Source organism: Esox lucius, chromosome 7 (assembly GCF_011004845.1).
Source record: "Esox lucius isolate fEsoLuc1 chromosome 7, fEsoLuc1.pri, whole genome shotgun sequence".
NCBI classification, from domain to species: Eukaryota; Metazoa; Chordata; class Actinopteri; order Esociformes; family Esocidae; genus Esox; species Esox lucius.
This window is the reverse complement of record NC_047575.1, coordinates 40,629,869-40,653,895: the sequence shown is the minus strand read 5'-3', so window position 1 is coordinate 40,653,895 and position 24,027 is coordinate 40,629,869. Positions and strand designations below refer to the sequence as shown.

Genomic DNA, 24,027 nt, shown 5'->3' with positions numbered 1-24,027 from the left:
TCTGTCTCTCTCCCTCCTCTGTTTGTCTCTGTCCCAACATCTGTCTGTCTGTCTCAACCAACTTCCCTCCCCCCTCTCTCTACCTCTCTTTCCCTACCCCCCCCTCGCCCACACTCCCCCACTCCCCCTCACCCCCACTCTCTCTCCCCCTTTCACTCTCTCTCTCCAGGACGAGAATATCCATGACGTGTTACAGCTGTTAGTGGCTCTGATGTCAGAACATCCTGCCTCCATGATCCCAGCCTTCGACCAGAGGAACGGGATACGGTAGAAGCACAGAACATGAAAATAATACTATCATGTCTTGGAATGAAAGTCATTTTAATCTCACCTTCAAATAAAACTCTTTGGCTCCTCCACCATAACAAGGTTGTGTCTGTGTTTCAGGGTGATCTGTAAACTCCTGTCCTCCAAGAGTGAGAGCATCAGAGTGCAGGCTCTCAAAGTCCTGGGGTACTTCCTCAAACACCTGGGACACAAGTGAGTACCTGTGTGGACAGGTGTGTGTGTGTGTAGGTGGAGTGTAAGCCATTAAGAAATATGTTGGCTCGTTATTTAAATACTCTTGTATTGTGGGTACGGTGAGAACTGTGTGTTGGATGGTTATCAGAATTAGGTCAGTCAGAAATGGGCCTGTCTCCAGCTAGAAATATCTACTCTAGTCAGTCCCAAGATGTCCCACAGCTGGTGGTCTCAGGGCTTCAACAATGACACAGCCAATGAAGGAAGCCAGGGCTTCAAGAACGACACAGTCAATGAAGGAAGCCAGGCGTTCAGCAATGACACAGCCATTTGACACAGCTGGTGGTCTCCCAATGAAGGAAGCCAGGGCTTCTACAACGACACAGCCATTTGACACAGACTGCATTTGTGGGGTTCATTGACCGATGTCAATATAAGGAATAAGGCCCATCAAGGAAAGTAAAAACATAAATACCTTGTTCAGAAATGTATTTTGTGATTGGGAAGTTAGTGAGTTTGGAATTTCTGAAAGCATCTATTTGACTCTGTTTGTATTGATATCACACTCCACAAAGACAGTTTTTGGTTAATCTTTAAGGGGTTCTTCAAATTGAAATTGTGGGGGAACACATAATGTTCTCTGAATGTCCATTGCAAAGGGATTTTCAAAGAACACCCTTTTTATGGTCCTCAAACAACCTTTTCCAGAACGTTTTGGGGTTGATTTTCAGTGGGTAGGTTCCTCAGATGTTTTTTGAGAAACAATTTGAAATGCTTTTTTCAATAAAGAAATCCTAAAGGATCCTGCACGAATATATTGTTTTGGAGAGGTGCATCCTGGGATTTCCAACAATATTCTTCATAGGAAAATTCCTTGCCGTCTAATGACTCTTGGGATGTTTTTCAGCTCGGTGTTTCTGCCAGTGTCAGTTTTTAAAAATTTCATAGATGTCTTAAAATAGTTTAACTCAAACCATTTTGACATGGCCCACGGCCCTTCTAGATCTCCCTCGTGTCCCCGTTAATCCTACCAATGCAAATGGTTGGTAGCAGCAAAGACACAAGAAATGAGCTCTCCCAATGGTTAAACTGAACAGAATTGTGTAGCTCCAACACAGTGTCTAAAAGGGGTTAGATGTCCTATATCAGACCCACGTGGCTCTTGGACTCATTTGGTTGAGTTGGATCAGAGCTGCGTGTGGGTTGTCTCCTGCTAGCAGTGTTAAGGACAGGTGTAGCAGCTCAACATCTATTGGACAAGGGTTTTTTTTGTGTGTGTGTGTGTGTGTGTGTGTGCGCTGATTTAATGTGAGCGGAATAATCGCTGTGACAGAGCATGATTCCTGTGAGGGAAAGCTCTGAACAGAAGCAAAGCATTGTGGGTGGGTTACTCATCACTTTGGATGTCCATGCACCTGTGTGTGTCTGGGAGGGGGAAGGGGAGAGGGGGAAGCCAACAGGAGAGAAAATAGAGAAAGGAGAGAATGAAGGAAAGCAAAAGGAGAAAGAAGGAGCAAGAAGGAGAGAAAGAGGAGAAAGAGAGAGATCGTCCTCTTGATCAGCTAGAGTTTGAATTTCCCAGAAGGCATAATGAGAACCTTGCACCGCACCTGAGCCCTGAGCTCCAACAGATAGGTCACAGATGATGACATCACTCATTGGAGAGACACGTCCGCACTGGTTGGTTTAGCCTGAGACACTAGACACTATCATCAGCAATCACTCCATTCGCCAATCGATCAGTCAATCAAATCTGTCAAACTGTCCGCTAATGAAATGTATGTCAAAAAAAGGATGTTACTGGGCTGTATGCTGGGCCAATTGGTTGCCGTGGCAGTTTATGGGATGTTCAATGCTGTATGCTGGGCCAATTGGTTGCCGTGGCAGTTTATGGGATGTTCAGTGCTGTATGCTGGGCCAATTGGTTGCCGTGGCAGTTTATGGGATGTTCAGTGCTGTATGCTGGGCCAATTGGTTGCCGTGGCAGTTTATGGGATGTTCAATGCTGTATGCTGGGCCAATTGGTTGCCGTGGCAGTTTATGGGATGTTCAGTGCTGTATGCTGGGCCAATTGGTTGCCGTGGCAGTTTATGGGATGTGCAGTTCTGTATGCTGGGCCAATTGGTTGCCGTGGCAGTTTATGGGATGTTCAGTGCTGTAGGCTGGGCCAATTGGTTGCCGTGGCAGTTTATGGGATGTTCAATGCTGTATGCTGGGCCAATTGGTTGCCGTGGCAGTTTATGGGATGTTCAGTGCTGTATGCTGGGCCAATTGGTTGCCGTGGCAGTTTATGGGATGTGCAGTGCTGTGTGCTGGGCCAATTGGTTGCCGTGGCAGTTTATGGGATGTCCAGTGCTGTAGGCTGGGCCAGTTGGTTGCCGTGGCAGTTTGTTCTTGTTGTTTATTGATCCCTCTTCCCCTAGGGGGTCATGGGAACTGACAGCACAGCCAGCTGATTCCTGTCTCAGCGCCGATAAGGCCGCTGACAGGGACAGATGGGGGCTGTGTGTGTGTGTGTGTGTGTGTGTGTGTTTGTGTGTGTGTTGAAAAGCCACTCTGCTGGTGTTTCTAGTGAGGTTGCTGAAGAGCTCGGTGGCCGTGCAAGGAAAGGCAGCTGAGATGGGAATGTTTACTGGTGATTGGGTAGTTCTGTATATGATTGTGCATGTGTGTGCGTGTGTGCGTGTGTGTGTGTGTGCGTGATGAGATTAATCTGATGTCTGAGGCTTTATTTCTCAGAATGATGATTATCTTTACAGAGAAACTATTTATCTTTCTTATTTATACCTTATGGATACAATCATCGCTCACAATGAAAATTGTTTGTGTGTGCGTGTGTGTGCGTGTATGTGTGTGACCTTGGTGTGTTTTGTATTCTGTACTCTTGCTGTGTGTATGTTTGTGTGTGTGTGTTTGTTTGTGTGTGTGTGCGTGCGTGCGTGTGTATGTGCATGTGTGTTTGTGGGTGTGTCTTTGTTTGTGTGTGTGTGTTTGCATGTGTGTGTGCGTGTGTGTGTGTGTGTGTGCGTGCGTGTGTGTGTGTGCGTGTGTGTGCGTGTGTATTGGTGCAGGAGGAAGGTGGAGATCATGCACACCCACAGCTTGTTCACCCTCCTGGGAGAGAGACTGATGACACACACCAACACCGTCAGTATCACCACATACAACACACTCTACGAGGTAGGTCTCTCACATGCACACACACACACGTTATTCTACCATACAGAAACTCTTCTGAACGGGAAGTTGTTTTGCTGGTGTTTGACTGACAGCTGTCACTCTGCTCTCTCCCTGCAGATTCTGACAGAACAGGTGTGTACCCAGGTGGTCCACAAGCCCCACCCAGAACCAGACTCCACCATCAAGATACAGAACCCCAGTGAGTCCCCTTACACAGGACTGAGTCAGTACTGTCAGTCAGTACTATCAGTCAGTACTATCAGTCAGTACTCAGTCAGAACTCAGTCAGTATTATCAGTCAGTACTCAGTACTATCAGTCAGTACTCAGTCAGTACTATCAGACAGTACTCAGTCAATCAATCAATCAAATGTATTTATAAAGCCCTTTTTACAACAGCAGTTGTCACAAAGTGCTTTACAGAGACACCTGGCCTTAAACCCTAAGGAACAAACAACAGTAGTGTTGAATTTCAGGCAGTACTATCAGTCAGAATTCAGTCAGTACTATCAGTCAGTACTCAGTCAGTACAATCAGTCAGTACTCAGTACTATCAGTCAGTACTCAGTCAGTACTATCAGTTAGAACTCAGTCAGTACTTAGTCATTCCTATTAATCAATAATGTCAGTCAATAATATTAGTCAGTACTATCAGTCAGTACTATTATTCAGCGCTATCAGTCAGTACTGTCTGTCAGTACAGTTAGCACTAATATATAATTTATATATGTAAGAAGTAAAGCTATGACTGTCAGTCTTTCGATCCCTCCCTGACTAACTTAGTCACCTCCCTCCCTCAGTGATTCTGAAGGTGGTAGCGACCCTGTTGAAAAACTCCAGCCCCAGTACTGAGTTAATGGAGGTCAGGAGACTCTTCCTGTCGGACATGATCAAACTGTTCAGCAACAGCCGAGAGAACAGACGGTGAACATACACACACACACAGACAGAGACACCCACATCCAGACACACACACACACACACACAGAGACACGCACACACAGACACACACGCGCACACACACATGCAGACACAGTCTACAAACCCATGGAAACAATTCATTATATATGTTATTGTGTATTGTTGATTACATTAACTGCATCTTGTCTATCTAGGATATATTAAACTGGCAACCCTATAGTATGTATAATAGTGTCTACGGTGCGTTTTAGGTGCTTGCTGCAGTGTTCAGTGTGGCAGGATTGGATGTTCAGCCTGGGCTACATCAACCCTAAAAACCCGGAGGAACAGAAGATAACTGAGATGGTGTACAACATCTTCAGGATCCTCCTCTACCACGCCATCAAGTACGAGTGGGGAGGCTGGAGGGTCTGGGTCGATACACTCTCCATCGCACACTCCAAGGTAACACACTACCGAAGTGCTGGTGGTGGGGTGCATGTGTGTGTGTGTGTGTGTGTGTGAGTATATTGATTGTTTGTTTTATATGATTAGTTCGTTTTATGCATCATGCCAATACGGTGAACTACAAGGCCATAAGGAGTACCTGGCTGAGATGTTATTAATGATTGATTATTGGTTATTGATCGTGTTTCTCTATAAGGTGACATATGAGGCTCATAAGGAGTACCTGGCTGAGATGTTATTAATGATTGATTATTGGTTATTGAATATTGGTTATTGATCGTGTTTCTCTATAAATTGACATATGAGGCTCATAAGGAGTACCTGTCTGAGATGTTATTAATGATTGATTATTGGTAATTGAATATTGGTTATTGATTGTGTTTCTCTATAAGGTGACATATGAGGCTCATAAGGAGTACCTGGCAGAGATTTTATTAATGATTGATTATTGGTAATTGAATATTGGTTATTGATCGTGTTTCTCTATAAGGTGACATATGAGGCTCATAAGGAGTACCTGTCTGAGATGTTATTAATGATTGATTATTGGTAATTGAATATTGGTTATTGATCATGTTTCTCTATAAGGTGACATATGAGGCTCATAAGGAGTACCTGTCTGAGATGTTATTAATGATTGATTATTGGTAATTGAATATTGGTTATTGATTGTGTTTCTCTATAAGGTAACATATGAGGCTCATAAGGAGTACCTGTCTGAGATGTTATTAATGATTGATTATTGGTTATTGAATATTGGTTATTGATTGTGTTTCTCTATAAGGTAACATATGAGGCTCATAAGGAGTACCTGGCTGAGATGTTATTAATGATTGATTATTGGTTATTGAATATTGGTTATTGATCGTGTTTCTCTATAAATTGACATATGAGGCTCATAAGGAGTACCTGTCTGAGATGTTATTAATGATTGATTATTGGTAATTGAATATTGGTTATTGATTGTGTTTCTCTATAAGGTGACATATGAGGCTCATAAGGAGTACCTGGCAGAGATTTTATTAATGATTGATTATTGGTAATTGAATATTGGTTATTGATCGTGTTTCTCTATAAGGTGACATATGAGGCTCATAAGGAGTACCTGTCTGAGATGTTATTAATGATTGATTATTGGTAATTGAATATTGGTTATTGATCATGTTTCTCTATAAGGTGACATATGAGGCTCATAAGGAGTACCTGTCTGAGATGTTATTAATGATTGATTATTGGTAATTGAATATTGGTTATTGATTGTGTTTCTCTATAAGGTAACATATGAGGCTCATAAGGAGTACCTAGCCAAGATGTATGAGGAGTACCAGCGTCAGGAGGAAGAGAACATCAAGAAGGGGAAGAAAGGTTCTGTTTCCACCATCTCCGGCCTCTCGGCTACACCCGCTCCCGTTGTCAACGGTAACCTGGAGATCCGCGAGCTGGACGACCACTCCCAGTCCCAGACCCCCGAGAGTGAGGCGGAGTATGGAGACGGGGGAACTGGCGCAGGAGGGGACTCCAGGAATCTGCTCGCTGAAGGAGGGGTCGGAGGAAAGAGGCCCAACGGAGAAGCGTTGACCCCCGGGGACCAAGGTCAGGGTCCAGGGGTGAGGGTCGAGGTTCATGATCTCTTGGTGGACATCAAGGCGGAGAAAGTAGAGGCCACCGAGGTCAAACTGGACGACCTGGACCTGTCCCCAGAAGGCTTGGTGGGAGGCGGGGGAGGCATGGAGGGACTTGGGGTGGGTGGGATAGTAGGTGGGAGGATGGAGAACGGCCCGCTGGTGGAGGTGGACTCCTTATTGGACAGCACCTACTGTGCTGTTGTGCGGAAGCTCAACGGAAACCACGGCAACCTGGCGCCTAAGGACGACACGGTGGTCACCGGGGCAGTCCTGGGTGCCATAGAGGATGATGGGAATATGGGTCCGCTCATCACCCTCGCCGACGAGAAGGACAGTATCCCAAGCAACAACGGATTCCTCTTTGGCAAGGTAGCTGTTTAAATGATGTACTGCATATTTATAGTCACGCAGTACGTCTTTTTATAGAACAGTCTGGTTATTTCCACTGTTAGTAAAAAATAGAGATGTGTCCTGAATAGATTACTGTGTTTTAACGCTGTTCAGGTGGCATCTCACTGCTAGAAGGGAAAATGATGTTATGTTTCTTCTGCTTCCTTATATACAACCTTCAGTTGTGTAGAACCTCCGTCTTTTGGTTTCACATCAACAATATTGCCGGTTCTTAATCGTTTAAAGATGTTTAGGCATATTTGGATCTGTCAAGAATCCCTCAAATGTCAATATGAGTCTAAAAAGAAAAACCATACAGTTTGTTTTGAAGAAAACATGCTGTTTTTATTCAATATGCCGTCACTTTTGTATTTTGGACTACATGCTTTGTATCTGATTGTATCTCCTTTTAGGTGGATGAGAAGCTACTTCCAGCGTTGGCGTCAACTGAGCCCCTCGTCCTCCCCAGCCCTGACCAGCCCGCCCCATCCAGCCACTCCTCCACCTGCGACGATCTGAGCCTCCTGGCTCACATGACGTCTTGCGGGGGCTCGAATCTCGGCCAAGCCCACGGAGGACTCTCCGAGGACGGACCCTTCAAGACCCAGAGCCCCCTGGCTGACATCAGCTCCATAGCTCAGAGGGAGAGCCAGGCAGCTGAGATCCAGGCCCAGGCCCAGGCCCAAGGCTACCCAGACGGGGAGGGCCTTTCTGGGGCAGATGGAGAGGCGTCCGGGGGCAAGACTGGAGGAGATGCTGCCAGCACCACATCCGATACGGAGAGGTCCGACGATGGGAAGGACAAGGAGATGAAGAAGATCCAGACAACTGCTACTACTCAGGTAGTTTTTTCTGCTGTGATGATCTCATGGCATTAGCTTATAGGTAGCTTCAATTATGTTCAGCGCCGCGTGATATATGATATCGGATGCCCCTTCTATGATAAGATGCAGTCCATGTGGTAAGATTCCCCTGGTAATTGCTACTGTAATTGGCAGTGTTAGTACAGCGCTGGTACAACCCATGTGAATTGGATTAGGTCAGTCTTGTAGATGCTCCAGCGTCATGGAGTGGCTCTGTTTTGTTTTAGTCATTATTTTAGATCAGCAGCTAGTTTAGCTTTTGTTGTTAGCTTACCAATGAATGTGTCATGGTCTTGCCTTAGCTTCCGTTACCCGTTGTTGCTAGCTTAGCCCTCACTTGTGTATCTCTGTTGTCAATATTTGTAGTTAAACAACTCTGCTGTTATTGATGTGGAAGATCTTGACATTTCCTGGGGACACTTACCAATTTTGAGAACTATTCCAGCTCTCCCTGGAATAGTTCCTCAATAGAGATAGCTAAATCGCTGCTGATAGTTTAAAAATCATTCACTCAGTTAGCATGGAACTGCCAGTAACGGAGTATGTACATCCCTGCAGCAAAATCTCCTGCTTACGTTTGACCTTTCATGAGCGAGTTTGATCGGTGCTGCAATGCAACCACCGCATTTAACAACCCATCCCGGGGCCAGAGAGTGTCGCATCGCATAACGTTATGGCAACGACATCGGCTACCTCACTGTAGAAAGAACCCTTTGGGAACTCAATGCGTGTCTGTGGTTTTCACTTCGGAAATCCTAATCAGGCCGTCTCATTAGCTGTTGTCTGGACGCCGACCTCCCCCTCTCTCCTTCCCCCTTCAGGCGCTCCACGGGCGAACGGCGGCCCAGTTGGAGCGGGACCTGCGGGTGGACCTGGGCTTCCGAGGCATGCCCATGACAGAGGAGCAGCGGCGCCAGTTCAGCCCGGGTCCTCGCACCACCATGTTCCGCATCCCGGAGTTCAAGTGGTCCCCCATGCACCAGCGCCTCCTCACCGACCTGCTGTTCGCCCTGGAGACCGACGTCCACGTCTGGAGGAGGTGAGCATGCGCGTGCGTTCGCTCTTGAGGTAGGGGTCCATGCAGTGCCCGGCATTTTGGTGGCCCTAATGGTCAGAGGGGGCCCATAAGTGGTCGGAGGCCCCCTAGTAGGCGGGGGGCCCTAAGCAACCGCTTATGTAATATATGCTTAGAACCGGCCCGGGGTCCACGTCAGAAGGTCACAGACTTCCCTAGACACTTTTGTAGTCCACTAAAATCCCAGCTTAGATACCACTATATGTAGTTCACTTTACATCCCACACTGTGTTATGATGGATGACCACTGCTTTTCCCACTTGTTTAACCAGGTCTAAATCAGTCCCTGGGTAGAAGGGAAGGTCCACGTTTGAATTTGAGAGGCCTGTTTGAGACTAGAGACAAATGTGCCTGTTGTCAACTGAGCCGGAATATAGAAGACTGTGTTGCTGAGTTGCGTGTGTAAATGCCGGGCCATGGAAAAACATTCTGTGATAGTTCTGATGTTTGAGACTGTAAGTCACTGTTGAAAGGCTATGACACCGTAAGGCAGAGACAACAAGACAATATTTGCGTAGTGATTGAACACATTCAGGCTCACAATGCCTCAGTATGGAGAATTCAGACAAAAAGTCTGCATCCCTATTAACATTAATCGCTATTTAGGAAAATGCTGATTTTAGCTAGCTAGCCATCAAAGCAGAACATAACGAACACACAAATAGTTCCTGTCAATAACATTTTGTTATGAAGTTTTGAAGCCAAATTCAAACTGGTGTTCCTTGGGGGATGTTTTCTTGCGCAAGGACTGCTAATTGGCTAATTATAAAAATGAAAATGTTGTTTACTAAGGGAAGCTAAATGCTAAGTGGCGTCATGTCAAATGGTACAGAGAGCACAATTTTTTTTGGGGATCAAACATACAGCCTAAACGTCCAGGGACATTTCTGACCACAGACCTTTTGGAATTCCATTTGGCTCCCTCTGGTAATTTCTTCTCCAGTTGATGTTCAGCTATCTCCAAAGTAATTTATTTGAATTTTTTTTATTTGACATGTTTTGGGTTGAAACCTGGCTTCCTTTGGCATCCATGAATACGTAATGGTGGAACTGCAGAAACACAGTATATGATGTTATTAAGGGAACAGGTATTCTGTTAAGGCCAGTAATGAGAGCAAATAGCAGGTTTACTTGACTTGCAGACACAGACAGTGAGACAGAAAATCTCCTGGAGACATGTTTATTAACCCTTCATGTTCACCTCACACTGCTTCTTTTACATCCTCTCTCCTGCTCTCCCTCTCTCCTTTCCTCTCTTCCACCTTCTACTCTACCCCTTTCCTCTTTCTCATTCCCTCTGTCCTCTCTTCCTACAGTCATTCGACCAAGTCAGTTATGGACTTCGTGAACAGCAACGAGAACATAATCTTTGTCCATAACACCATTCACCTCATCTCCCAGATGGTGGACAACATCATCATTGCCTGCGGAGGGATCCTTCCTCTACTCTCTGCTGCCACCTCCCCCTCTGTAAGTGTGGCTCACTGCTGCCCCGGTTTGGTGGGAGGCAGAACTGCAGGACCACACCTGTTAATTGAGCTTGATTGCCTGTGTGCTCCTGTGGTGTCTGGTGCCACTTGAACATTCTAGAAATGTTTTACCATGCTCTGTTAGTGTCAGTTCTATTTTACTTCCTGTCAGTTTAGGAATTACGCTGATATTCAAGTTCCCATCAAGGCTTTTTAATTAGGATAATTTTATATTGGAATGTGGTTTATCTGAGGTGTGACATTTTTCTTTTTTTCTTTCATATTGGGTGTTATTAATAAGGTATATTATTTAGTTGTGAGTTACGTATGACTGGGTATACTGATAAAAAAAATCCTTCTGTTTGTAATATATCCTCAATGTTATGCCTGGCTGCTAGTGTTTCCCTCTGTTTAGTTGCATTTTTAAGGCTTTGGTTTACTTTTAACTACTTTTAACTAACGTTTGCCTATTTTGACTAAAACTTTTTATCCCTAACTTTTTAATCAAGAAAGACATTATAGCTTGATTTTATAAGTTCATCACATTGTTTTAATCACTCCTACATTTTTTTCTTTCTTCTCTGTTTTTTTTGTGCTCTGTCCTTCCTGTCGTCTGTTTTGTTTGTTTGTTTTTGCATGTACAGAGTTCAAAGGTTAGTGCGAACACTGTAAGTTCCATTTCTTTCTCTTTATTAGCTGTAGCATCCATTCACAGTGCTTTGGGGATGTTCAGATGCCATATCATAATTTGAGCTGGCTATAGCGGGATATTCTTTTGTGAAATGTGTACTGTGTTCTGATATGCCAATAGACATTTTGGTAGCAGCTGATAATTAAATTAAATTGCTCAAAATTATAGTTATTTTAAACCTCCTATACACTATAGGTTTCTATTTCCTGTAGTGCAGGAAAAGTAATTCAGTAACTGGTAGATCAAATTAAGATATGGTGTCTGTAAGGCTTCTCTATAATTAGTGCTCCAGACTAATTTGTTCACGTTGTCTCTGTTTGTTTATGCTAAGGTGTCAGGATCTCTGATTTAATCATGATAGGTTATCCTTCAGGCACGTAATATGATGTATGCGTCAAGACTCACCATATATTCGTGTTTGCAATGTCGCCACCTGGTGGAAGAGATTAGTAGTTACTCAGTGCTGCTGGGTGAGTGGGGTAGAGGCATTGACAGAGACAGAGAGAGAGAGACAGAGACAATATGGTTGTAATAACTGTCATGCTAATAAAGTTGAATTGAATTTGAATTTGAGAAAGACAGAGAGAGAGAGAGAGAGAGAGAGACAGAGAGAGAGAGAGACAGAGAGAGAGAGACAGAGACAGAGAGAGAGAGACAGAGAGAGAAACAGAGAGAGACAGAGAGAGAGAGAGACAGAGTGAGAGACAGAGAGACAGAGAGAGAGAGACAGAGAGAGAAACAGAGAGAGACACAGAGAGAGAGAGACACAGAGAGAGAGAAAGAGAGAGAGACAGAGAGAGTGAGAGATTAAGTGGAATTGAATAACAGAGAGCTATATTACTCTCCCCTGTGGCTGCCTCCGCTTTGCCACCTCTGAAGTGGGAAATAAATAAAGAGCTGGATAGAAATAGAGTGATAGTCTTCTTCCCTCTGTGTGGACCCTGAAGAAGGAGAGAGGAGGAAGAGGAGGGTCCGACCCCCAGAAGGGGTTTAAGGGCGAGGAGGTGACCCCTGTCCCAGGGGGTGGAGGGATGGGGGGAGAGGTGCGTTGCATAGCAACCCAAACCCGACACTGTTATGCGAGCACCGACCCCTCACTCAGCACTGAGAATGTTTGCCGGTTCACAACGTGTGTGTCTGTAGGCTTCACCAACCCCCTTAAAGCAGACGAGGCGAGCTGTGGAGCCTGGCATGCAATGTTGGCGCGTGTGCGCGCGTGTGTGCGTGCGTGTGTTCCCTTTCACTCTCCTTCCCATGTGTCACTCCTCCTCCTAAGCTGTCAAACCCATAGTTATAGAACACAGGGTTTGGCAAGACTTGTTTGGCAATTTCAAAATGTTGGCTTGTTATTTTTAAGGAGCTGTGTGCAGTACTGCCTCCTCCTGTGGTGGCTTGTGCTGAAAACCGGTGTGAACAATTAAAACATACTGTCCCCCCTGTTCCACACACGCACAAACACACACACACACACACACACACACGCACTCACACACACACCTGCTGCTGTTTTACTGCCTCGGTTCATCTGTGAACATATCTCTAAGGGGGCAGCTTTTCATTCTGGCGACAGCGGAAAGTCTACATTTTAGAGTGAGCTTTTGAGTCTACATTTTAGAGTGAGCTTTTGAGTGCGTCCCAAATCATTTTGGGATTTGAAATCACTATAAATCCACTACTAGTGACGGTACACCATGAACATTTTCTAATAACACAGTGGAGACATTCGCCACATTGCTCCTTCAAAAACCAAGCCCCACCAAATGACTCTGAATTGAAGAGGGCTGATCTAAAATCAGGTCCAGGTCAGGTCTTTCCATTGTCGTACCTTAACTCTAAGAGGGCCGAACTGGACCTGGATCGGCATGCCACCGGCTCCCAAGAAGCCAGTCCCCGGTGCCACATTCCTTGCTTCCACGGCTCGGCTGTCACAGCCAGCGCAGGGGACATCACTCTCTCCACCAAATTAACTGGACTTCATCAAAAGAGCCTGCCAGCATTATGTCACCTCTGTCTGTTGTCACAACAGTCCCCCACCCCTGGCAACCACTTGTGTGTGTGTGTGTGTTTGTGTGTGAAATTGGCGTTAAAATGGTTGCGCTTCAATACGTACGTGCGTTTGTCAATGAATGTGCTTATGTACGTGTGTGTGTGTGTGTGTGTGTATATGTGTTTGTGTATATGTCTATGAACAGGTGTGTGTGTGTGTCTGTGAATATGTGTTTGTGTATATGTCTATGAACAGGTGTGTGTGTTTGTCTGGTAACCTGTCTGCACTCCCGCCAGACCGAGCTGGAGAACATCGAGGCCACCCAGGGCATGTCCTCGGAGACCGCCGTGTCCTTCCTGTCACGTCTCATGGCCATGGTGGACGTTCTGGTGTTCGCCAGCTCACTCAACTTCTCCGAGATCGAGGCTGAGAAGAACATGTCCTCTGGAGGCCTGATGAGACAGTGTCTACGGCTGGGTGAGTGTCGTTGGACCAGAACCCCGTTTCTGGCGTTTGTCTTCTGCTGTGTGGGTTTGAGTCCGGCCTACACGCCTTTCGGCGAACGCTCTCCTCTGTCTTCAGCCGCATTCCTGTCTAATGCATCAAATGGCGGGACAGAAATATACAGTATCTTAAATTATGTATTGTGCCATCTGCTTATTGTAAGCAAACACAGGAGATGCGTCTGAGGTTGTTTTGTCTCACCCTTGTGTCACCGGTGTCTCCCCTCCACACCCCCCTCTCACCCCCGTCAGTGTGCTGCGTGGCGGTGAGGAACTGTCTGGAGTGTCGACAGAGACAGAGAGACAGGGGCTGTGTGTCCAAGTCCAACCTGCCCACCAGCAGCAAGTCACAGGACAGCCTGCAGAGTAGTGCAGCCGCCAGCAAGGTACACACACACACACAAAAAAATACACACACACACACAAAAAAATACACCCTCACACACACACACAAAAAAAATACACCCACACACACACAAAAATACACCCACACACACACACACACACAAATACACCCACACACACACACAAAATACACCCACACACACATAAAAATACACCCACACACACACACACAAATACACCCACACACACACAAAAATACACCCACACACACATAAAAATACACCCACACACACATACAAAAAAGAATACACGAAAAACACACAAACACCCACATGCACAAATACATAATCACAAGGAGGTATTTTTATTTATCAATCTGATTTTAGTTTTAGGACATTTAGTAATTTATCAGCTATTTTAATCCAAAGCAATTTATAGTTTCAAAGGTTAACCGACTGACTCATGGTGTCCTACAGGCAGTAGCTACTCACCAATTTTGTCTTTTCACTGTGTTCAAGCTCATTTGAAAAGTCAGAGATAGTTTACGGTCGAGGCTCATTTAGACCATATCTTCCACAACATCACTATCAGCAACAATGACTGGAGATATTGACTATCCTATCAGCGTACATTCCTGTCCTCCTGCTGGCTCCTCCTGCTGGCTCCTCCTGCTTGCTCCTCCTGCTGGCTCATCCAGCTGCTTTGTGATTTCTTCACCAGAACAGTTTACACAGTGTAACACTCCCTCCCCTCCATTCCACAGGACCCAGACAGACTTCTACAGGACGTTGACATCAACCGCCTAAGAGCTGTTGTCTTCAGGGACGTAGTGAGTAAAAAAACATGTGTTTGTATGTGTGTGTGAGTGTGTGTCTGTGAGTGTGTGTGAGAGAGACATTACATTTGTTGAATTCCCCAGCCTCAATCCCCTACACACTTTCATCATTCACCTAACACATATGTGGTAAGGCTGGTTTATACTCCATTTGAAGACCATTACAATCCAGCCATCCTACAGGACCCTACAGAGCCACCCTCATCTACAGAGCCACCCTCATCCTTCTGTGTTCCCTTGTTCTTTTCCACTGGTCTACAGAGCCACCCTCATCCCTCTGTGTTCCTGTTTCCACTGGTCTACAGAGCCACCCTCATGCCTCTGTGTTCCTGTTTCCACTGGTCTACAGAACCACTCTCATCCATCTGTGTTCCCTTGTCCTTTTCCTCTGGTCTACAGAACCACCCTCATCCCTCTGTGTTCCTGTTTTCACTGGTCTACAGAGCCACCCTCATCCCTCTGTGTTCCTGTTTCCACTGGTCTACAGAACCACCCTCATCCATCTGTGTTCCCTTGTCCTTTTCCTCTGGTCTACAGAACCACCCTCATCCCTCTGTGTTCCCTTTTCCACTGGTCTACAGAACCACCCTCATCCCTCTGTGTTCCTGTTTCCACTGGTCTACAGAGCCACCCTCATCCCTCTGTGTTCCGGTTTCCACTGGTCTACAGAACCACCCTCATCCATCTGTGTTCCCTTGTCCTTTTCCAATGGTATACAGAACCACCCTCATCCATCTGTGTTCCGTTGTCCTTTTCCAATGGTATAAAGAACCACCCTCATCCCTCTGTGTTTCCTTGTCCTTTTCCACTGGTATACAGAACCACCCTCATCCCTCTGTGTTCCCTTTTCCTCTGGTCTACAGAACCACCCTCATCCCTCTGTGTGTTCCCTTATCCACAGGATGACAGTAAGCAGGCTCAGTTCCTGGCCCTGGCGGTTGTCTACTTCATCTCCGTCCTCATGGTGTCAAAGTACCGGGACATCCTGGAACCTCAGAGAGAGATTGGCAGGTCCAGCAGCCTATCAGGGAGGAGCATCCGCCACGAGATCAACTCCCCAACCAGCACAGGTACCGGACTCAGTGTTTTCTGTCTGTCTGGGTCTGGGTTGCAATAACCCAGAACCCTTCAGTGACTTCCCTTGTTTTACAGATATCCTGGTTGGATAGTTGTGAAGTTTTCCCCAAAAACATTCCCCATTTAGGAAAATCAGGGAACGTTTACGAACCTGAACAGCTTAGATGTGCCTAATTAACACCATCAACAGCCTCTACTGGCCAGTATTTACAATCATTTTCTCTCTCTCTCTCTCTCTCTCTCTTCCTCTCTCTCTCTCTCTCTCTCTCTCTCTCCTTCTCTCTTTCTCTCTCTCTCTCTCTCTCCCTGCCTGTCTGTCTCTGTCCTTCCCTCTCTGTGTCCAGAGCACCCGTCATCCTCCTTCACTGATAGTGGCCGGGGGGAGAAGCAGACCTCCACACCCATGGAGGACTCTCCGCTAGCCTCTCTGCCCCACACCGACTCAGGGATTGGGGAGGAGGGCCACGGGCCAGGGGGTCTGAACGGGTCGGAGCTGGGCCTGGGCCTGGGCATGGGCCTGGGCATGGGTCTGGCCGGCAGGGAGACAGACAGAGACGGGGGAGGGGATTTACTCTGCACACTGTCGTCAGAGGTCAGGAGGTCAAGGGAGAGCCTGCTAGATTCTCCCCACAACCCCAACTCCGCCTCTAGTCACGGCCAAGCCCCGCCCTCGTCCATCTCCAGCATCAGTCAGACCAACAAGGGCATCAATGTGAAGGTTGGACTCTTTCTCTCTGTCCATCTCCATCCATCGTCTGTTTCTGCTGCTATTGAAAGTGATCTATGGATCGATGGATTTTATTGACAATGCTAATTGCTAATATCGTTGTCACCTCTGGTCCCTCCTACTGTCTGGGTTGTCTTCCTCTACGTCATGCAGGAGATTTTGAAGAGCCTTGTGGCCGCGCCCCTGGATGGAGGGGAGGCAGGGCAGGAAGTTGGTCCCACCCCCTACCACCCTGATCCCGCCCTCAAAACACACCCAATGCTACCCATGCAGTTTCACTCATTTGACAGGTTGGTGTGTGTCTGTGTGTGTGTGTGTACAGTACGCGTGTGTGCATGTGTGTGTGTATGTCAGCTTTTTGTTCCGTCCTTAAATTGGTGGGCCTGTCTCTTCTAATGTCTTTCCCGGGATACGCCTCCTGTTAAAATATAAATAGAGAGCTGTCACGATGATGAGGTCGTTATTATACAGTTTACACAGTTATATCAAAGATTTCTTGTATGGAATATTAAACGTCCAGATAATATGAATGTGTCAAAATTCTGTGCACTTGTGTCTAAAATTTCATAGCCGTATATTGAGGGCCGTGATCACGTGTTTTGTGTCCAAATTTGGAATTACATTTTCCAAGTTTGTACATTTAGGTACATTCTTGCAGGCTATGTTTGATAAGCTTGTGCAAGGATGTTTGAACAGTTGCAATTTTATTGTTTATATTCAACTCGACTTGCAAGCAAAATTTTAAATTCAGGTTGAAATGCACTCGCAGATCTTTTTTTTGCACCCTATGAATTTTGAAAAATGTTTTGAGGTTTGTAAGTGAAAATGTGTTCCACAAGCGAGAGAGGAGTGGGCCTTCTACTTCTGACCAATCAGTTACAAGGACGTTGTTACAACCAATGCCATTGGTCAGAAAGGTCCATCAGTTTAATGTAACTCTGTAAAATGTGTTCAAATGTCATTGTACAAGCTTGTCAAATATAGCTTGCAAGTGCAAACAAAATATACAAACTTGCAAACATAAGCTTGCAAGCATGTACGTAAATGTACAAGCTTCCAATATTGAATTACAGATTTGAACATCAGACTTTCGACAATGGCCCCCCAATTTAAGACCACAACATTTTGTTCACAGAAATTTGCCGTGTTTAATATTCCGTAGTCATTAAGCTTCTTGTTCTATGAATACTGTAACAGCAGATGCCGTAACATTATTTGATTATAACTTTCTACGGCAGGAAATAAGTAATCTTGCCACGATATAAAATGTGAATTGTTATGTGGATTCTAGTTTATTGACAAGTGCTGTAGGGGTAAATAGCCTGACATTGTAATGTTGAAATAAACACTGCGAGGTATAATTCCTACAACAACAGGATAATCAAATGAAGATACTGCATCAGTAATGCTCAGAATGCACATCAACATGCTCCTTTTGCGGCTTCGGGGGAAAACAACTTTCTTTCCATATTTCATTTATGAGTCCCCAGCAGCTAAATTATTGATCAGAAACAGGGGGTGCATATTAGATCAAAAACTACTCAGACCATCATCCTGTCTTCCTGCCTGTGTGACTGTCAGTCTTTCGGTTTCTCTTTATGTATGCGTGTGTTTGTGTGTTGTTTGTATGTATATGTGCGTGCATGTGTTTGCGTGTGTGTTGTTTGTATGTATGTGTGTGTGCGTGCATGTGTGTGCGTGCATGTGTTTGCGTGTGTGTGTGTTTGCGTGTGCGTGTTTGTGTTTGTGTGTGTGTGTGTGTGTGTGTGGTGTGTGTAGAGATTTGAAGGACAGAAGTGCAGACAGCTACACTCAGGGATGCTGTCTGAAAGAAGTCACAAATAAAGCTTTAATGTTCTCTACAGTTCTACGCCTATTTCCAGTCCAGGCCAGATACTCTAGATAGTTCAGGCCTGTTTCCAGGACGTCAGAGCTTGGACTTGGACTGAAAGAGGTCCCGCTACTCGTATAGCTCGTATCTCGTATTCTTCATATTTGGTTACAGCATCTCTGCAAAACCTTTGAGCAAAAATTATTTAAAGAGACAAGGGATGAATATTTGATTTGTCCCTTTTAGCCAAGGCCTGGGATTGTAATGATTCAGTTTAGGGCTGGATTTATATTGCTTTAGTTAAGTACTGGGTTTATAATGATTTAGTCAAGGACTGGATTTGTGCTGATGTAAGTACTGGGTTTAATATTTAGTCAAGGACTGGGATTGTACTGATTTATTCAGGGAGTGGGTTTATACTGATTTAGCTAGGGACTAGGTTTAATTTGATTTAGTTAGGGACTAGGTTTAATTTGATTTAGTTAGGGACTAGGTTTATTTTGATGTAGTTAAGGACTAGGTTAATATTGATTTAGTTAAGGACTAGGCTTATATTGATTTAGTTATGGACTAGATTTATATTGATTTATCTAAGGACTAGGTTTGTACTGATTTGTTGAAAATGGCTTCAAATTTAAAAAGGATTTAACAGGTATAATCAACATGGCACGAATTACACTTTAGTCTCACCAGAGCTCAAGATGGAGCCATTGCCATTTAGTCATTGGTGTAGTGACTGACAGCTGTTTTCTGGTTTGTGATAGGTCAGTGATGGTGCCCGTTAAGAAGCCCCCTCCTGGCAGTCTGTCAGTCAACACAGTTGGCACGCCAACCACCAGCGGAGCAGCCACTCCTGGAAGTACACCTAACATCTTCGCTGCTGCCACAGCAACGCCCAAGAGCATGATCAACACCACAGGTGAGACATATACACGCCTGGTACACACACACACACACACACACGCACGCACGCACGCACGCACGCACGCACGCACACGCACGCACACACGCCTGGTACACTCCCAACTGGTACACTCATACCTGGTACACTTGGGAGATTTTGATATAATGTGTCTAATGTTATTTTTTACATTCATAAAACATAATTTGGTAGTACATACATTTATTGTTATTGCTTATGCAAAAGCAGTTATTTGACTGCAATTTTCTACAGTTCGCTATGAAATGGAGTGTATCTGAAAAGGTTTTCTTAATTGTTTTTTCTTACACGTATAAAAATATTTGTGTTTATATTTGTTCAGATACATAATACATACACAGTATATTTATATTTGGTTTGCTAAACGTACTGTGAGAGCTGTAGTGAATGCAAAATAAATTTAGTTTTGGGTGTGCCTTTAGAAGTAAAGGCACTTAAGAGATTAAAATAGAGTTGACAGAGTTACATACAGCAGAGTGTACAGTGTTTCCCCTGGGATTATTTTCAGCAGTGGTGATGTCAGCGTTGGGTAAGGGGGCTAGTGGTCATAACAAACACTGCTGTTTGCCTTCATTTAAGTTGCAGAGTCCCTAAATTTTTTAGCCGTTGTACACATTTACGCAAGGAGTGATTAGGAAGAATTTTAAAGCAAGTTTCCTACAATTCTATAGCCAGACCAAGATTGTCCCAATTTTCAAGAATGCCTTTGCATTTAAAAGGTAAACAAATGTTAATTTACATGTATTTCTGCTACCAAAAGCAAACTGTCTGGTAGAACAACAGACATATACTATTTTCATGCTATTTTTGAGCTAATACAATAGGTTCATAAATGAAAAATGTATCATTGAGATGGTTGTGAGTTTGCAGTCAAATACAATGATAATTGTAATGCTTCTGGTTCTTTGTCCTGTGTTTGGCCTGCTGCTGAACTCTGCTCTTGAAGGCTTGAGACGGTTTGAGCTGTCAACCAATCCTTTGACCATTACTGATTTAAACTCGTATAATTTCTTGCCATTGCAAAATCCAGTTGGTAGAAATGCTTTTGTATCTGAAAAGGAAAGTTTTGAGTAAGGAACAGAAGCATTAAATTCACAGTGGTCTCTTAAATTTTACCCTTCGGTTCCTCACTCAAAACCTTCCTTTTTGACTTTTTTGGAAAGGAAAGAAAAAGGTGCAGTGGTGTCTTAATTTTTTCCAGAGCTGTATCTGTCACAGGTTTGATTTCTGACTGTAATTACTTAAATTGGTCACTAGATGGCACCATGTGCCCCTTAGACCTTGTTTTAATGTCAAATCTCATACCGCATACTACATACTGCATACTAATTACTGCATACTACGTACTACATAATGCATACTACATACTACTTACTGCATACTACATACTATATACTGCATGCTGCATACTGCATATTACTTAATATTTACTTCATACTACATACTACTTACTGCATACTGCATGATACATACTACTTACTGCATACTACATATTGCATACTACATACTCCATACTGCATACTGCATAATAGATAATACTTACTGCATACTACATACTCCGTACTGCATATTACATACTACCTACTGCATGCTGTATACTACAGTACATACTACATAATACTTGCTGCATACTGCATACTCCATACTGCATACTCCATACTCCATACTACATACTGCATACTACATACTGCATACTCCATACTGCATGCTACATACTACATACTGCAAGTACGTACTTCACAGGTGATGTGAGTATGTACTTTGCAGGTGAAGCATAGTATGTTTTTTTGCAGGTGATGCATAGTAAGCGATTTGTGGTTCAGGCCCAGTCTTCATCTTGATAACACATTAACATACGCCTCTACCAGGTGCCACAGACTCTGCCTCCTCTTCCTCCTCCTCTTCGTCGTCCTTCGTGAATGGGGCGACCAGTAAGAACCTTCCGGCTGTTCAGACAGTGGCTCCTATGCCTGAGGACAGCGTTGAGAACATGAGGTCAGATCCTCCTCATTTGGTTATCCTTTTCTTTTTTTATACCTGTCTCTCGCAAAAAAATGTTGGTTTCTCACACTCATCCTTTAGCTTCCTTTTCAATCTCTTCTTGTACTTTGGCTCCTTTCTTCTTTCCCTGTCTCTTTTCATCTCTTTTCCTTTCTTCTCTCCCTGTCTCTTCTCATATCTCTTCTTTTCTTCTCTCCCTGTCTCTTCTCATCTTTTTTCTTCTCTCCCTGTCTCTTCTCATCTCTCTTTTCTTCTCGCTGTCTCTTCTCTTCTCTCGTTTTCTTCTCTCCTGTCTCTTCTCATCTCTCTTCTCTTCTTCTCTCCCTGTCTCATCTCTCTTCTTTTCTTCTCTCCCTGTCTCATCTCTTTCCTTTTCTTCTCTCCCTGTCTCTTCTCATCTTGCTTCTCATCTCTTCTTTTCTTCTCCATGTCTTTTCTCATCTCTCTTCTTTTCTTCTCTACCTGTCTCTTCTCATCTTGCTTCTCATCTCTTATCTCTCTTCTTTTCTTCTCTACCTGTCTCTTCTCATCTCTCTTCTTTTCTTTTCTCCTTGTCTCTTCTCACCTCTCTTCTTTTCTTCTCTACCTGTCTCTTCTCATCTCTCTTCTTTTCTTCTCTACCTGTCTCTTCTCATCTTGCTTCTCATCTCTTATCTCTCTTCTTTTCTTCTCTACCTGTCTCTTCTCATCTCTCTTCTTTTCTTCTCTACCTGTCTCTTCTCATCTCTCTTCTTTTCTTTTCTCCCTGTCTCTTCTCATCTCTCATCTCTCTTCTTTTCTTCTCTCCCTGTCTCTTCTCATCTCTCTTTTTTGCTTGTCTACCTGTCTCTTCTCCTCTCTTTTCTTTTATTCTCTCCCTGTCTCTTCTCATCTTGCTTCTCATCTCTCGTCTCTCTTCTTTTCTTCTCCATGTCTTTTCTCATTTCTCTTTTCTTCTCCCTGTCTCTTCTCTTCTCATCTGTGTTCTTCCCCATGTCTCTTTCCCATCTCTTCCATTTATTTCCCTGTCTTCTACTCTGTTTTCTCTATGCATTCCACTCTCCTCTTCCCCTGAACCCTCTGTCTGCATTTGTCTTGTTGTTAACCACCATAGAAATAGATTGGGGTACCCATTCTAGTCATCTACGTTGCTAACACAATGTCATGTCCACTGCTTTGTTCCATTGCCTGCATGAAGTCGCTCGTGTTGAAGAACAAACCATCTACTGAACAAACCCACACCCACACACACCCACACACACTTGAGCAAAGCTAGTTAACTCCAGCAAGTATCAATGTCATATAAAATATATTCTACATCTCCAATATAGTAGTTCTATGTACAGTGCAATTCCTTATACTGTGTGCACCCATTCTACCTCCTGACTCTCTATAGTATACTCACCCATTATACCTCCTAACTCTACTATATACAACCCAGTTTACCTCTTAACTCTCTATACGATATACAGTCATTCTACTTCCTAACTCTCTTGACTATATACACCCATTCTACCTCCTAACTCTCTGTACTATATACACCCATTCTACCTCCTAAATCTTTATACTCTATATACCAATTCTACCTCCTAATGCTCTATACTATCTAAATCTATTCTACCTCCTAAATTGATTTGTTGTATTTTTTTTTCATTTCACACATTTGCAAAGTGTATCATACCTGTGTGAATTGGAAATGTGTCTCCTGCCAATATCTCACCATACCTGAGACACCATTAGAGAGTCATGGCCGTATGTTTGACGATCCACCTCAAACAGATTTTACCTGCTCCATGTTTCCTTCACATTTACTACACATTTCTACTGTAAATAAATGCTATTCCACGCATCCCCAGCCTGTAACCGGTGGCCTCACTTTGGAAATGGATATGATCAGGATCTAGTGATATTTCAAATAAACCAGTTGTGGCAGTGCACATTAAAGAATGCCGTTATGGAACTCAAGCTAATCTCTCTGTCTATCATCAGGCTATGTCAGGGAGTGTAATGTTTGTGTGTAGACGTGTTAGCGAGCGTGTGTGTTACTTTAATCTGTGTGTGTGTATGTGGTTTGTGTATTGCAGTGCCTATTGCGAAGTGGAGCAGTGCACACTGAGGAGCGGTTTGACGCCCCCTGAGCTCAAGCCCTTTAGCTCTCTGGCAGGCTTCCAGACTGCCCCCCGCGATGCAGGACAGTGTCTTAGGCAAGGACCCATGACCCTTGACCCACGACCCCTGACCCTATCCACAACCCACAGAGCTATGGACTAACCTACTGACCCAATCGACAGACCTGCATACCTACTAATCATGTTCAGTTCACGACTGATTCGTTTTTCATGAACAACTCTGTGTGATTCAAGAGTCCCAACTTTTTTGTTTTGTAACTTCAGTTGTGTCGTTCATTCGAACGGTTGGCGGCAGAGTTCCACAAGTCTCCATAGTCCCTACAGTCATATGTAAGAGGGAGACGATAGGTTATACTGCAGATTGGTCACTTCACACCCGATCAAACTGACATGGAGTGGTATCAAACTGTGTGATGGCTGATCTTGTTTTTGACGCGAGATCCAAAAAATACTTCTTAATTGTCCTTAACTGGGTGCATCAAATTGTGTGAAAAATTTGTCTATTTCATACTTTTTTTTTACTACTGTAGCCTAGTATTCGTAATCTACTA

General features: G+C 44.3%; 1 protein-coding gene across 15 annotated transcripts in view; it reads left to right on the top strand.

Annotated features, from left to right (window-relative positions):
* Nucleotides 1–24,027, top strand: part of nbeaa (neurobeachin a) — a 126,014-nt gene that overhangs the window by 77,468 nt on the left and 24,519 nt on the right. For 7 of the 15 annotated variants that reach the window (XM_029120733.2, XM_029120738.2, XM_029120736.2 and 4 more), the window contains exons 18-37: nt 170–267; nt 388–480; nt 3,528–3,642; nt 3,760–3,841; nt 4,442–4,565; nt 4,814–5,006; nt 6,284–7,003; nt 7,438–7,866; nt 8,709–8,926; nt 10,279–10,432; nt 11,076–11,099; nt 13,406–13,586; nt 13,865–13,998; nt 14,721–14,786; nt 15,694–15,862; nt 16,214–16,587; nt 16,750–16,886; nt 19,192–19,346; nt 21,236–21,362; nt 23,432–23,551. In XM_029120733.2, the coding sequence (XP_028976566.2) occupies nt 170–267; nt 388–480; nt 3,528–3,642; nt 3,760–3,841; nt 4,442–4,565; nt 4,814–5,006; nt 6,284–7,003; nt 7,438–7,866; nt 8,709–8,926; nt 10,279–10,432; nt 11,076–11,099; nt 13,406–13,586; nt 13,865–13,998; nt 14,721–14,786; nt 15,694–15,862; nt 16,214–16,587; nt 16,750–16,886; nt 19,192–19,346; nt 21,236–21,362; nt 23,432–23,551 (3,713 nt within the window). The remainder of the gene's footprint in view (nt 1–169; nt 268–387; nt 481–3,527; nt 3,643–3,759; nt 3,842–4,441; nt 4,566–4,813; nt 5,007–6,283; nt 7,004–7,437; nt 7,867–8,708; nt 8,927–10,278; nt 10,433–11,075; nt 11,100–13,405; nt 13,587–13,864; nt 13,999–14,720; nt 14,787–15,693; nt 15,863–16,213; nt 16,588–16,749; nt 16,887–19,191; nt 19,347–21,235; nt 21,363–23,431; nt 23,552–24,027) is intronic. The other 8 variants (XM_034293514.1, XM_029120742.2, XM_029120741.2 and 5 more) reach the window with 5 other exon arrangements.